The sequence below is a fragment of the Poecilia latipinna genome, unplaced genomic scaffold, assembly GCF_001443285.1.
Source record: "Poecilia latipinna isolate Pla-1442-1.1 unplaced genomic scaffold, P_latipinna-1.0 Scaffold193, whole genome shotgun sequence".
NCBI lineage: Eukaryota > Metazoa > Chordata > Actinopteri > Cyprinodontiformes > Poeciliidae > Poecilia > Poecilia latipinna.
Window position 1 is genome coordinate 14,767 of NW_015112809.1, and position 12,741 is coordinate 27,507.

The 12,741-nt window shown below is 40.0% G+C and overlaps 1 protein-coding gene across 3 annotated transcripts in view; it reads left to right on the forward strand.

Moving 5' to 3' along the window:
• gal3st3 (galactose-3-O-sulfotransferase 3) overlaps window positions 1-12,741 on the forward strand; it is a 45,052-nt gene that overhangs the window by 9,668 nt on the left and 22,643 nt on the right. The window contains exons 1-2 of one of the 3 annotated variants that reach the window (XM_015030789.1): window positions 1,076-1,091; window positions 11,152-11,251. The exons of 1 other annotated variant lie outside the window; for it this stretch is intronic. Coding sequence is in view for 1 of the 2 variants with exons in the window: in XM_015030788.1 (XP_014886274.1) it covers window positions 1,028-1,091 (64 nt within the window). In the remaining variant the exon portion in view is untranslated. Of the gene's footprint in view, window positions 1-1,027; window positions 1,092-11,151; window positions 11,252-12,741 lie in introns of those variants that run through there. One more of the 3 variants, XM_015030788.1, reaches the window with a different exon arrangement.

The following is a 12,741-nucleotide window of genomic DNA, read 5'->3' on the forward strand; positions in this document are numbered from 1 at the left end:
AAAAAAGGGCATCACTTTTTTTTTCTCCTCTCTTTTTTTTTTTTTTTTTTTTGGAGGTCAAATGTGCTTTCAAAACAAAGCTCAGCCTCACATGAAAGCCCGCACACAGAAAATAAAGAGACAATCTTACTGGAGCACAGATGGTGAGTGATGTCTTTTTTTTTTTTAAACTCCATGGATTGAGAGGAAGCTGCCTGTGTGCACACATCTCATCATAAGCCATCGGTTGTGACTGGAGCGGCCTGTCGGCTCCATCTTTCTTAGTGTGGGTAGCTCCTGATGGTAATAAAAAGCCTCCGTGATTAAATAGACTGATTAGAACAATTACTTTTGGGAAATTAAACTCATTGTTCCCCAACAAACGAGGAAGGTTGAGAAGATGTGTGAGGTTGCTGTTGAAATCTGTAAATAGACAAGTAACCTTTTTTTTTACCCTCTGATGTTAAAGCAAAGAGAATATTTTTGGTAGTATTGCCTGTGGACTGTCTGGCTTGGGTTAAGTGTTTTGGATTGAGGCCCATTCCTCCTGACAGAACTGGTGTAACCGAGTCCGGTTTGTAGGTTTGTAGGCCACCTTGCTTTCACACAACTTCTTCAAATCTTCTCATAGATTTTCCAGGGGATTGAGATCAGAGTCCAGAACATTGTTTTTGTTGTCCTTTAGCCCCTTTGTAACTAATTTAGTGGTATGCTTATGATGATTGTCCATTTGGAAAACGTGTTTGTGCCTAAGCTTTATCTGCCTTGCTCATGTCTTGGGGAAAGGTTACAGATCATGCCATTTATTTTAGCTGGATGCTGTTTCAAACTTTCAAATTTTTGTATCGTTATTGCAGCCAAACACTTAAACTTCAATTTCATCGGACTCTTTTTCCTTGAATGTATTTCCAGACTCTAATCGGTTTTTTTTAATTTTTTAATTTTGGCTTCTTCATCGTTGAGCGGCTTTTCAGTCGAGCGGATAACGACGCTCTCTCTCGCCAGCTTCGGCCAACATCTTAACAGAGTCTTTTGCTTTTTGTTCCAGGGATTGAGGCGCACACCAAAATATGTTTTCCTCTGGGACACAGAGCACATCTCCTTCCTGAACGGTATGATATCTGGATGTTTCCGTCATTGTACATTTAACAGTTTGAGTAGATGAACATGGCACCTTTACATATGTGAAAATGATACCCAAGGATCAACAGTGGAGTTCATTGTTCTCTTTCTGGAATCATGCATGATTCCTTTTTTTAAATTTATTTCTTCATGCTGTCACACAAGGAACTGTTGTGTTTGAGACGTTCGGTGTGCCTCCATCCATTTAACTCGGTTGTTTCAAATTATTCTGTTAGAAGCTTGTGAAGCCATGAGATTGTAATCTGGGCTTTTATAAATTGCGTAAATGCATTGTATTTAAGCCTGTCGCAGTCAGTCAACTGATTAATTAATCAGTTAATTTTAACGATAAATTAAAATGAACTTGCTCATTATTATTGTGATGAGTAACATTTTTTGAAGGGCAATTTTGTTTTGATAAGATAATCCATTTTATTTTTGGTTTTTGTTCTAAGTTGGGTTTCCCCCCTGCCCCAGTTTTGTTCATTGTTTTTGATGATATTTAAAATACCTTCCAGTTCCAGTGTTGAGTGTTCTTCACAAAATGCGTCTGTGAGAGGGCAAACTTATATTATTATGCCATTATCGATATACTTTATACATTACTTGAAAATTGTCTCAAAATAACGACATTATTGTTTACCGCAATCATTTCTGGAACAATGCCAGGAGATGTTGTTATTCTCACACACCTAATTGTAATATTAATGTATGCTAACTTGTGAATTTGAAGGACATAGTGAAAAAAAAAAAAGTTACCCCAATGTGACCTAAAATGCTGGGGTAAAAGTTTAGTCAGATTTAACGTCGAACCGTTAAGAAGAAGGTAACTCTTTCCACAATGTGGTTAAATATCTGGTTTCAACTGCAACTATCCCATATTCATGTGCAACACTGGTGAAAAAACACGTACTTTCCATCTGTCGTTTACAAACCAATTTTGTGAATTTGAATTTGATTTTAATTTGGAAACCCTTTCATACTTACCAAAACAAAAACAGCTGCATGTCTTTTTTTTATCTCAATAGTGATATTAAATGGTTCTTTTAGCTCTGAACTGTTTTCAGAACTTAAAGATAAATATGATTGGGTCAGATTAAATTCGTCAGCAGATGGAAGAGTCACCTTTGTGTCAGTGATTTGTAGACGAGCTTGTTTCTGCACCAGGAGAGGCTTCAAGGCGTTATTGAAAAATGAATTGTGAGGAGCTCTTTATCCCATGTGCAAAATAAAAAGAGCTTTCATTTGTGTCGGACTATTAAGTGTGCTTTTGACCGCAGCTCCCACCGCCAGACGCAGACAGATGGACGAGGGTTTTGTCGGGGTTTGGGCCCGGCTCCAGGAGGCCGCCCTCGGTGCGAACGTTTTCATCTACTTGTAGATGTCCGATAGCCAGATTCCAGCAGACGGTGGATTAAAAACCGGCTGGGGAAAGGAAGATTATGTGAGCAAAAGTCCTGTATCTGGATGGCCTTGCCGAAAATGCATTATTCATTATTAATGGCAACAGCAGCTCAGTTTGTGCGGCTAGGGCCAGTAAACAAACTCTGGCTCACCAGAACTCTCTGTTGTGACAGTTTTCTTTAATCCAGTCCCTATCAGCTCCTCAGATGGTACAGAAGCAAAAAAAAAAAGTGTTTTTAGTCAATGAACATAAAAATTATGACATTTTCTTGCTGTATTGGTATTTATATTCCTGTCAAACACCAAATCAATAATTTTTATATCGGTATTGACTCTGATGTGGTCACTGAATCAGATTAGCATTCTGGGAGATGTAGGCAGAGGAAAGACTTTAACGTCTCAACCTCTGATGGCCAGCTAAGCAAGATTGATGGCATCGATGAACTCACTCTCTCTTTGGTTACCTAGCAATAACCTGTTGAGTAACAGGCTTAAAAAACAAAACACTGACATAGAATGAAAACTATAAAACAGGAAAGATCACACTACCACTTTGGCAGCATTTCAGATATTTGAAACAAAAACCTAATCAATAATTATCAGTATCGAAGCCTTTACATCGTGATAAGGTTTTCAGCCATACCGTCCAGCCTTACTCATGAGCGTAATTTCTAATTATGCACAGTTTTGTGGTCCTTCTTGAAATAATGTGGGAAAGTTCTAGAAGTATGAATATTTTCAAAGCCACTTAAAATTCCTTCTGGTTTTCTTCAACTAGATAATGATTTGACACAGTCTAGCGGTGTAAAAAAAAAAGAAAAAAAAAGCCTTTCTTTCATGGATATTCACATTTTTTCACAGACTGAAATGTCTCCATCTCATTATTAAAAGATTTTCCACTCAGGGTTCAACACAGGAGTGGATGCACCTTCAAATGAAACACGAATGATTTGAGATAACATGACACACTTTTTCATACAGCCAGGAAGGAGGTGAAAAATGTTCTTCACATGTTCTGTTGGCACCATTATCAAGTTAGTCAAGTTTATTTGTATAAAACATTTCAGCAACAAGGCATTTTACATTTTAAAAAGATAATTCAATTATGAAGCAAGTAAGACACATTACATTTTGTAAGATGCCATCATCTAACAAAGACATGTCAAATATATGATCAATGTTCCAGTCATTATGAATCAAAGGGAACTCTTGAGCTTTTAGCTTTGATTTAAAGGAACTCTGTTTTGCAGTTTTCTGTAAGTTCATTCCAGATTTGTGGCATTTTGGTGCTAAGCCACTCACTTATAAGCTAACAAAAGTTTTTTTAAAGTCTGTTCTCTGATCTGAGCTCCAGGAAGCTAATTATTCTTCGGGGTTGAATAAGAGTAGATGGTGGTAAGAGCAACATGTCCAGCGTCACGTTCAAGTTCATTTATTCAATCAATTGCAAGTGTTTTGATGTTTTCTCAGTTGCCCCTGTCGTGCCTCTCACCGTAGCGTAACCGAGCCAGGTTCGGGTTTCAGGTGTGACTTTCTCCGATCTTGATGTTGAGTTGTGGCCGGTAAACTCTGGAGTGGCGCTCACGCCGAAAATCTTTCTTCTCCGAGTGGGCCCTTTTTCTCACGACCCCCGAGGAAACTCTAACCTCCTCCGAGGGCTGGAAACACAAGGCCCGTCTGCTCAAAAAGCCCCACGAAGCGCCGCACCATCTTCCAGGAGAATAAATGACACTGGTCAGTCAGAGCACACTTTGTCGCATATCGACTCTCGTGTTGTTTGCAACAACAAGCTATTTGATACGTTATCTATAGAATCAGTTGGATAGAATGAGCCAGAAATCAGATACTGAAGATCCCTTTTCAGGGCCCACTTCGGCCAAAGACCACATAGGATAATTAAACGCATTAAAGAGATGATTTCTAATGAGGTGCGGCGCGGCATGAAGACATTACTCACTCTTGCCTGCCTTTATAAGAAAATTGTTAGAGGAGTTGAAGGGTTTTTTTTTTTGTTAAATGTTCTAAACAGTGTTTCCTTTTTACCGGATCGAGTTACCTGCTATTCACCAGCTTACAAGAGGGAAGAGGAAGTAGATGGACTGCGATTGACACAGAGAACCGTCACAGGCTGAAGTGTGCTGACAGATGACTGTCAGAGAACACTTTCACTTCTTTTCCTGGACTTTAACTCCAGTAAAAAAAATAAAATAAAATTGTATTAAATTTAACAGTTTTGCCTGAGCGGATTTCATCTGATATACGGTGGAAGGAAAAAAGAGAATGAATTAAAGTACAAGTTTTACACACAATATAAAACAAACCGATGACAGACAATAATAAAACGTACATTTATTCGGAATAATAATAATACTAATGGAAAAGTAATAATAATAGATCATCGTCATCAAGTAAGAATAGAATATTGAAATAAATAAATTGATGTGGAAAGACTGATCAACACTGGAGTGAAGATAATATGAGAAACTATGCAGAGATCAGGCTTGCAAGCTATTTATTATATCATATTATGTCACATATGTGTCATTTAATTAGTTATTGGAGAAACAAGGTTTCCCCTAGAAAACTTGCTAAGCCTGGTGGTTGGATGTTAGGTCAGTCATTCACCCAGCAGCCCATCATGTCTTTGAGTTAAAAATGTTTAAAGTTGACAGGAAATTTGAAAATATCACTTGATAATTATGTGTTATTGGAAAATTAATATCTGTAGACAAACTATAAAGTCTTAAAAAATGCAGACATAAAAAAAACAACAACAACAACAAGTAAAGCCTGGTGGCCCGCCAGGCTTATAATACACTGGGGGAAACCCTGGGGAAAAAAAATATATGTATATAAAATGTGTATACAAACGTCTAATTACAGGTAATGTTTGTCGTAAATCATGATACGTGGTTTTTGTTCTTTGTTTCACCTCGTTGCGCAGCCTTTTGATCCAGCCAGAGCGGCTTCATGTGGGCGTTATTAATGAATTGGCATTGATATTGACAAAGAAGTTATTTGTTGAATGCAACAAACACAAGGAGAGTGTTGAGTTCCCAGTTTATGTGCATAAAGGCTCTTTTGAAGCACCTTTGATTGGTACAAAACCCACCACTGAGACCAGCTTTTCTTTTTAATTCACCTGCATCTCTGCGTGTGAGTGAATGTTGCACACAGCTTCCCTCTGCTTTATTTACTTATTAATTAATTTAGTGTCTGCGTGGCCTTGTGGTGTGCACCAGTATTAGGGGAGGTGCAGGCGGCGTCCGCCCCGAGGGGATTCTTGTCTGGCCTCTTAATTAATCCGCTTTCTGGTCAGAGGGTCTGTGGCTATTAAAGAGAAGCTGTCTGCATCCCGCCAGCACAGTGCAAAGAGCACTGTTCACATGCAGAAACACACAGTTCCTCTGTAGAGCAAAAAGGCAAGCTTTTTTATGATGCATACAGAGTTTTCTCAGATAAAAACTGATCAAATGTCAAGCCCGTTTTAGGGCTTCCCTAGCAGGTTCCATTACCTATTAGAAACAAATTGTGATGTGCATTTAGTATTACTTTCCTGTATTAAACTTAAAGTTGTGACCACATTTAGGCTCCACCAGCCCCGTTAAAGCCTCTTTAATCAAACTCTAGTTTTGCCTAGAAAGTCCGGTTCTTTTGGGGGAGTTGTGAACTCTGACGTGGACCAAAGAAATTTAACTCTGGTCACTCAAACCTAGATCTCAGTTTGGTTGAAGCGAAATCTGGCGCAGTTCGAATGCCAAGCTCCTAAAACAGGAAGTGGACTATAGTCCAGGGCGTTCTGGGTAAATACAACCAAAACATATTTGCAAGTCTAGCGTTAGCGGGGAAAATGGTTTGTGTTTCTTTTTTTTCTTTTTTTTTACCAAATAAAACCTGATGCTACTCCAGTTTTGTTTACATTTCATGAAGAAGAAAGTTGCTCTCAGTGCTTCTTCAGAGGTGCTGTTCCCTTTAGTGGTTGTTGGTGCAGCACCACCACAGGCGAGGGGAGTGACCAGGTTTTTCCAAAGGGCTTGGCTCGTTTGACAGTGCAGTGTGAAAGCGACACTTGTTACTTTGAAAATATAACGAGTGTTGCAATTCTGAACCAAGTCTACCAGACTATCAGGTTTGGAAACACCCTGCAACCGTCCAGACGCTGATGCAGCAGAACTGCTTGTAGCGAAACGAGTTCCCAACATGATGTGACAGTTTGCACAGTGTTCTTGGGTTGAAATTTTCATATTTATATTCTTGTCACTGTGTTCAGTTAGCTACATCTATGCTTCATGTGATCACAAAATGTTTCCAGATGTCTTTTTACTTGAAGGACATGATTTTTTGGAACAGTAGCATTTCTTTGTCTGACCCCTCGCGCTCCATGTCGACGTGTCTTTCTTCACTCTGGACCGAGACTGGTGCTCCAGTTTTCAATTTGTGGAAGGTTTGAGCCTCAAATGACCACAGGGTGCACCACATTCTTTAACTCGGGTGTTTCCTACCTGACTCTAAAACCAAGTTAGAATCTTTCCAGATGCCCTTTAAGAGGAGCAAAAACATGTCAAAACCCTGTCGTTCAAAGCAAAAAACAAACAAGAAACGCTACGGCATTCGCAAATTTTAAAGGACACAAACGCATCCTTACTGCAAGTAAGCACAGATGGAGCTCACATATCCAAGGGAATAGACTTTCATAGAGGCACACAGGGACACAGTGGGTTTATGAAAGCAGTCACAACATGTGCATAACCTCATCTGGCCTCACACACATTCTTCGTGTCAGAAACCAATTTTGCAGACGCAGTGCTGGCCCGACAAGCACGGAGCCGTGTTAAATCAGATAACAGTCTTGCACCTCGCAGCGCCGCCTCATCTAAACTGTGAGGTGATTTTCTGTCTCTCCTCCGCGGGACGCCTTCTGCATCGCTGCTCTGTTAGACGGGATGAAAGAGGGAGCGCGAATTCAACGCACCCCCGTGGAGAAAGACCGTGCGTGCGATGTTGTCTTGGGAGTAAAATCTCTCTGTCATTATCAGGTCACTCTGATCTGATACCTGCGGGCGTTCCCCTCCTGGCCACAGGCAGACGGTGATCAGAAACAATCCGTTATCTGGAAACTCACTGTGGCTTGAAGACCTATTCAAACCTATTCAAAACGAGCTCTGCAACAGTTTGCCTTTGACACTGGGAACTGGGATTATTTATAAGTGTGGTTATTCTGGGGAAAAAAAAAAAACAAGCAGCGTTTCCATTGATCACTGCATGGCACAAATTGAAATTACGAAAATAAATTTGCTTAATGAAAACACGGCAATTTCAAAAGGACTCAACGTTTTTCGATAAAAAAAGTTGTGCTTGTCATAAGGAGTGGTTGTTGGTGGTGAGGAGAGACGCAGAGACCCAGGTAGTAGGAGAAAATGATGAATTTAATAAAGAAAATGGCTCAAGATCTCAGGCAGTCCAGATCTCAGGCAGCACGGCAGAGCGGAAACACAGAGGCTCAGCACCGGTAGCAACTGAATTCACAAAGACTGACACAACGAGCTAATGCCGACACAGGACTTCACAGTTCTACTGTGCCGGCAGACAAACTATCATAGACAAGGACCCGACAAGAGACAAAGACAACAGGTGGACATAAATACACATAGGGGTAATCAAGGGAACGAGACACACCTGGGAACAATCAACAGGGAAGACGCAGAGACTCACAGGGAGGAACTAAACACAGAAAACCCTAAAAATAAATACACAGAAACACGGATCATGACAGTGCTGGGATGAAGTGTTTTTCTTTTTTTCTTCAGTCCATCATGTATATTTCAGATGGCTATTTCGGTAAGCTTTGATAATTATGACGTACAGTCAATGAAAACCCAAAATTCAGTTTCTCAGAAAGTGAGAATATTACATAAGATTTAAAAACTGTGAATTTTTAATATCTAATGTTACATTATGAGCTGCTACAGAAGCTGGCAGTTTATATGCAGGAACATTAATGTTAAGTTTAGTGGAAGGAAAAAGTGTGGCGCCAGAAACAGAGAAAACTGTAGTCTGGTGATGGACATTTATCGATTATCGTGAAAAATTTTGTATTGTGAAAAGAATTTTGATTTGTTGTTGTCTTGAAAAATTCCAATTAATGATGTTAAAATTAAACAAAAGCTGAAAGCATTATCGGAAATGTTATTTCACCACCCATTGTCTCGTAAGAGCACCAATGGAAATCATTCATTTCAAAAATATGATTAAATTCAGTTACTGTGTGCAGCTTAGTGACATAGATCTGGCTTCTTCAGGTAACTGGCATCCCGAAGAAGAAAATGTTAAATAAGAATCCTTTTCTTGAAGAGTATTTGTGTTTGTAGCACCGTACAGGTACCTAATTTATCATAATTATTTTTTATCACTACAAAATGTCATGAAAATTCTAAGTCCCTATCCCTACTGTGGCTTGTAGATGATTGTGAAGCAAAGCCGGTGTGAAGGGAAGTCATTTTCTCATTTATTGCTGGTCCTCTGTGTTTATCAAATCCAAAGTCGGCTCACTCCATCCTGCTCTCTACAAGCTTTCCAGAGAGGCAGATTTCATTTTTTCCTCCCCTTCAGGACTTGTAACGGCTTCGCATATACCCGCCCTCAAATGGACCGAGTCAACCGCATCCACTGAACCGAACTGTTTTCCAGCAAACAATCACAGCGTGCGTATCGACACGCGTCTCCTTCTTCGCCTGAGCCGCGTCCTCCATCGCTTTGTGTCGGAGTGCTTTCCGGCGCCGCTCTGCCTCTGATCCAAACACGGCGGCTCATTTACATAGTAATTACCACGGGCCACCCTGCCTCTGTCCACCTCGGCAGCGTCTGCGACCTGCTGATGAAAGCCGACAGGCTTTTTAGGCAAGCTTTTAAATGTCCTTCCACGGCTACAAGAAGGCTTTTTATCCGCCTCCTTTCTCTCCCATTGTGACAGCATCAGAGCCTAATTGCAGCATGCGGGCAGCTCTGTTTTGTTTTCCAGCTCCAGTGCAGGCAAAATGGAAGCTCTCCATTTAAATATACTTCTTGGAACGCTCCGGACGGTTTCAGCGACAAACAGATGGCTTTGCAAAGCAGTCAGAGTATGAAACTTACAGAGATTTTTTTACATATTTAGACAGCAGGATTTTATTTAATCTTCATTGTTTGTCTGAAATGTCAGATCTGCTCCACTTGTATTTAAACAGTGTTGCAAAAATGATGATTTTAGCTGCCGTGGTTGTGCATATTGTGACGACGACGGCTGGACTCTGTTTCGCTTCAACTTCAGTTGCGTTCAGCAGACCTGCCTTCTATAAACAAACAGCTAAGCTCTGAAAGCACTCGGTATTCTCTGTATTCTCTGTATTCTCTCTGTTACTGCAGAGACAGGTGTGAACCCTTCAAAGAGCTCCCAGCTGAGTTTTATTACACACAAGCAAATTAAACCCCACTGAGCTGACCTGTGAGCATAGCCACCCAGTAGATAAAGAGCAGCAACAGCACAAGTTAAACAGAGTTTGCTGTATTTTGTTGAAATGCTTTTAATTGTTCGAATTATAATTTGTACAGTTGTTACAGGGACTGCAGCTAGCCTGCGTAGAAGACATACTCCTTACTTAAAAAAAAACTTACTTAGAAATCATAATCTATTAAAACCTGAAAGCTTTAAATGTACAGTTATAACTTACTTATCTTCTTGTTTCCTGTTGATACCACTCTTAATTATTGGTGAAATCAGAAGGCGAGCTTCTGATTTTGCCAAAGGCAGCATTGTGCTGCTGATGTTTTCCGTCTCTCTGCAGGGATTTAGTTTAAGGCGCTTGTTGGTGGTGAGAAAGATTTTTATCAATCAGGACGCTCCTTAAAAGGACCGCTGTCAGTGCTGCGTGCCTGCTTAGTCTTAGGCCTCTTTCATTTTGCAGTCTTGTTCTCTTCCTCCCCCTGCTGCCTCTTTTCTCCCACCTCTGTCTCTTGTCCTGCGCTCCACATATCCCCCCTGCTCTCACCCTCTCTCGTTACACTCTCTCGGGGGTCGTACGGGGTGACACAGAGGCTGTGTCTGTGAGAGCGGATGGGGAGTCGACCCTGCAGGCAAGTAATGATCCAAAACACATTGCCACTCATGCAGAAACACATATGTGCCTGACATATATACCTCTACATATAATCTGAGGTTAAAACCAGAGTTCTACATACGTTATAGAAAAGTCGTTTTTGTTGGGGTTTTTTCCTCCATCAAGTTAAACTTTTCTGGTTTAGGTCGGTTAGAATTACCTAAAGGATTTCTATTGGATGAATGCCAATAATTGAGAAAGACTGATAATTTTTCTTTAAATTGAGAAATGTACGTACTTTTGCCTGGTATTTGTATAAAAGCTTTTTACAATAGTTTGCAAAAACTTTTGGTCTAGTTCTCCCAAAAAAAGATGGTGTGTGTGCATCCTTAAAAAGTCTTAAATTCATTTGTCTAAAATTAAGGCCTTAAAATATCTTAACTTCATTTTAACCACACTGAGCTCCACTTTTCAAGATCAGATGTCACAATGCTGGGAAACAATCTTTATGACACGTTGCGTAGGAAGCGCCTAATGATTGCCTCTCTTCTCTTACATAACATTGGTATTATAGGGGTATCTACCTGAAGAACTTGTTTGGACTCGCCCTAGTCACCCAATCTTCAACACTACAGCAGCAAGATAACAAGATCCAAAGGGATCACATTGCACAGGTCAGTAAAAATCTTTAATAAAAAAATATATATATATATATAAAGAAAGTGGAGAGTAGGTTTAGTTATGCTGGCTAAACTTTTATCACCTTAACATGAAGCATTGCTGCGCAGTTCGGAGTATTTCGGTTCAGTTAACACAAAAATAAGGCGATCCACATAGATTTTATGATCGGTAATCAGGAGTGCAGGTGTACTCACCAACTGCACCAACCAGACCCAAAAATGTCTTTGCGTCTTTATTATGGCGTGTTTCGTTTTTTTTTTTTTTTTTTTTTTTAAAACGACTCGAAATTATATGCTTAGGATTTCGTGGTTGATCTTGACTTAAACAAAATGAAAGCAACTGCAGGAGCGTTTCAGCAGCACTGCGGCAGCTGCTGCGAGAACATCTCGACTCAACTGGCAGCTGTCGAGTTGTTGCTGTGCTTTGCTCCGACAAGCTCAGCACCGCAGGAGACCGCAACTCTGCTAGAAAGTTGCCTGTTGTGGAAGTGAAGGGTGCTGACATTAGTGTGCCACCACAGGACTTTTAACATATACGTTCCCTCTTTCTAGTGTTGCAATGCCTTGCAGAACAGTTTTGAGCCTTTACCTACTTTTCTGTTTTTTTCGTTTTGCAAGCACAAACTTCATTGAAGTTGTAGAAATTTTTGATTTCTACAGGAAGTTTGATTGCTTCTCTATTTTTTTCTTTTTTTACTTTATTTTTATTTCAGTCGGAATGAGAACGGACACATTTTAAATGGGAGCTTCATCATTGCATCTGTATTGTTGGGAGGCAATCTGAGGTTTACGTGTGCGCTGTGGCAGCTGATTTGTCAGAAATAACGACGCAAGATTTTGCAGTGAAAGCTCTCAGAGGTCATCAGATGACAAGAGGAAGGACTAGACTACAGCATGACGTTTCTGTTAGTTCCCCTTTACATTGACACTTTTCTGATAACCTGTGAAAATATGTGAGATCATAGTTGTGCTGCTACATTAATCGGTCTATTAATTCCAATCCAATAACGTCATTTCAGCAACTAGCAACAAAGCTGCTGAAGTGCTGAAGGCAAAAACCCTCACATGACACACATTAGTGTAATTGATTCCTGACTTAGTAACATTCGTTTAGCCGTTTTGGGTTTATTTGAATCAAAGAGGCACAGAGGAGAGACTCCCTTTGTTTCCAGTGTTGCTCCTCCCATCTGCAACTCAAAGAACTTTATTTAAAACAGCTTCATTAATGAGACAAGGGGAGGTTTTAAAGTCGACTTAAAATTGGAGATGCTCCAGTCTTAAATTTTAATGACAATACAGTTCAATTGAAATGTGACAGAATAGATGGCGGGCTTAGTTACACCCCCTCTATTTTCATTTATTTTATTCAACGTATTAATTATGTGTTCCCAACCTTTATCAGATTTTTTTTTTCTTCTAAACTCCACAATGAAAGATGTCAAAGAACACGTTTGTTTACATGACCAAAAATGCTAAAGGTCACA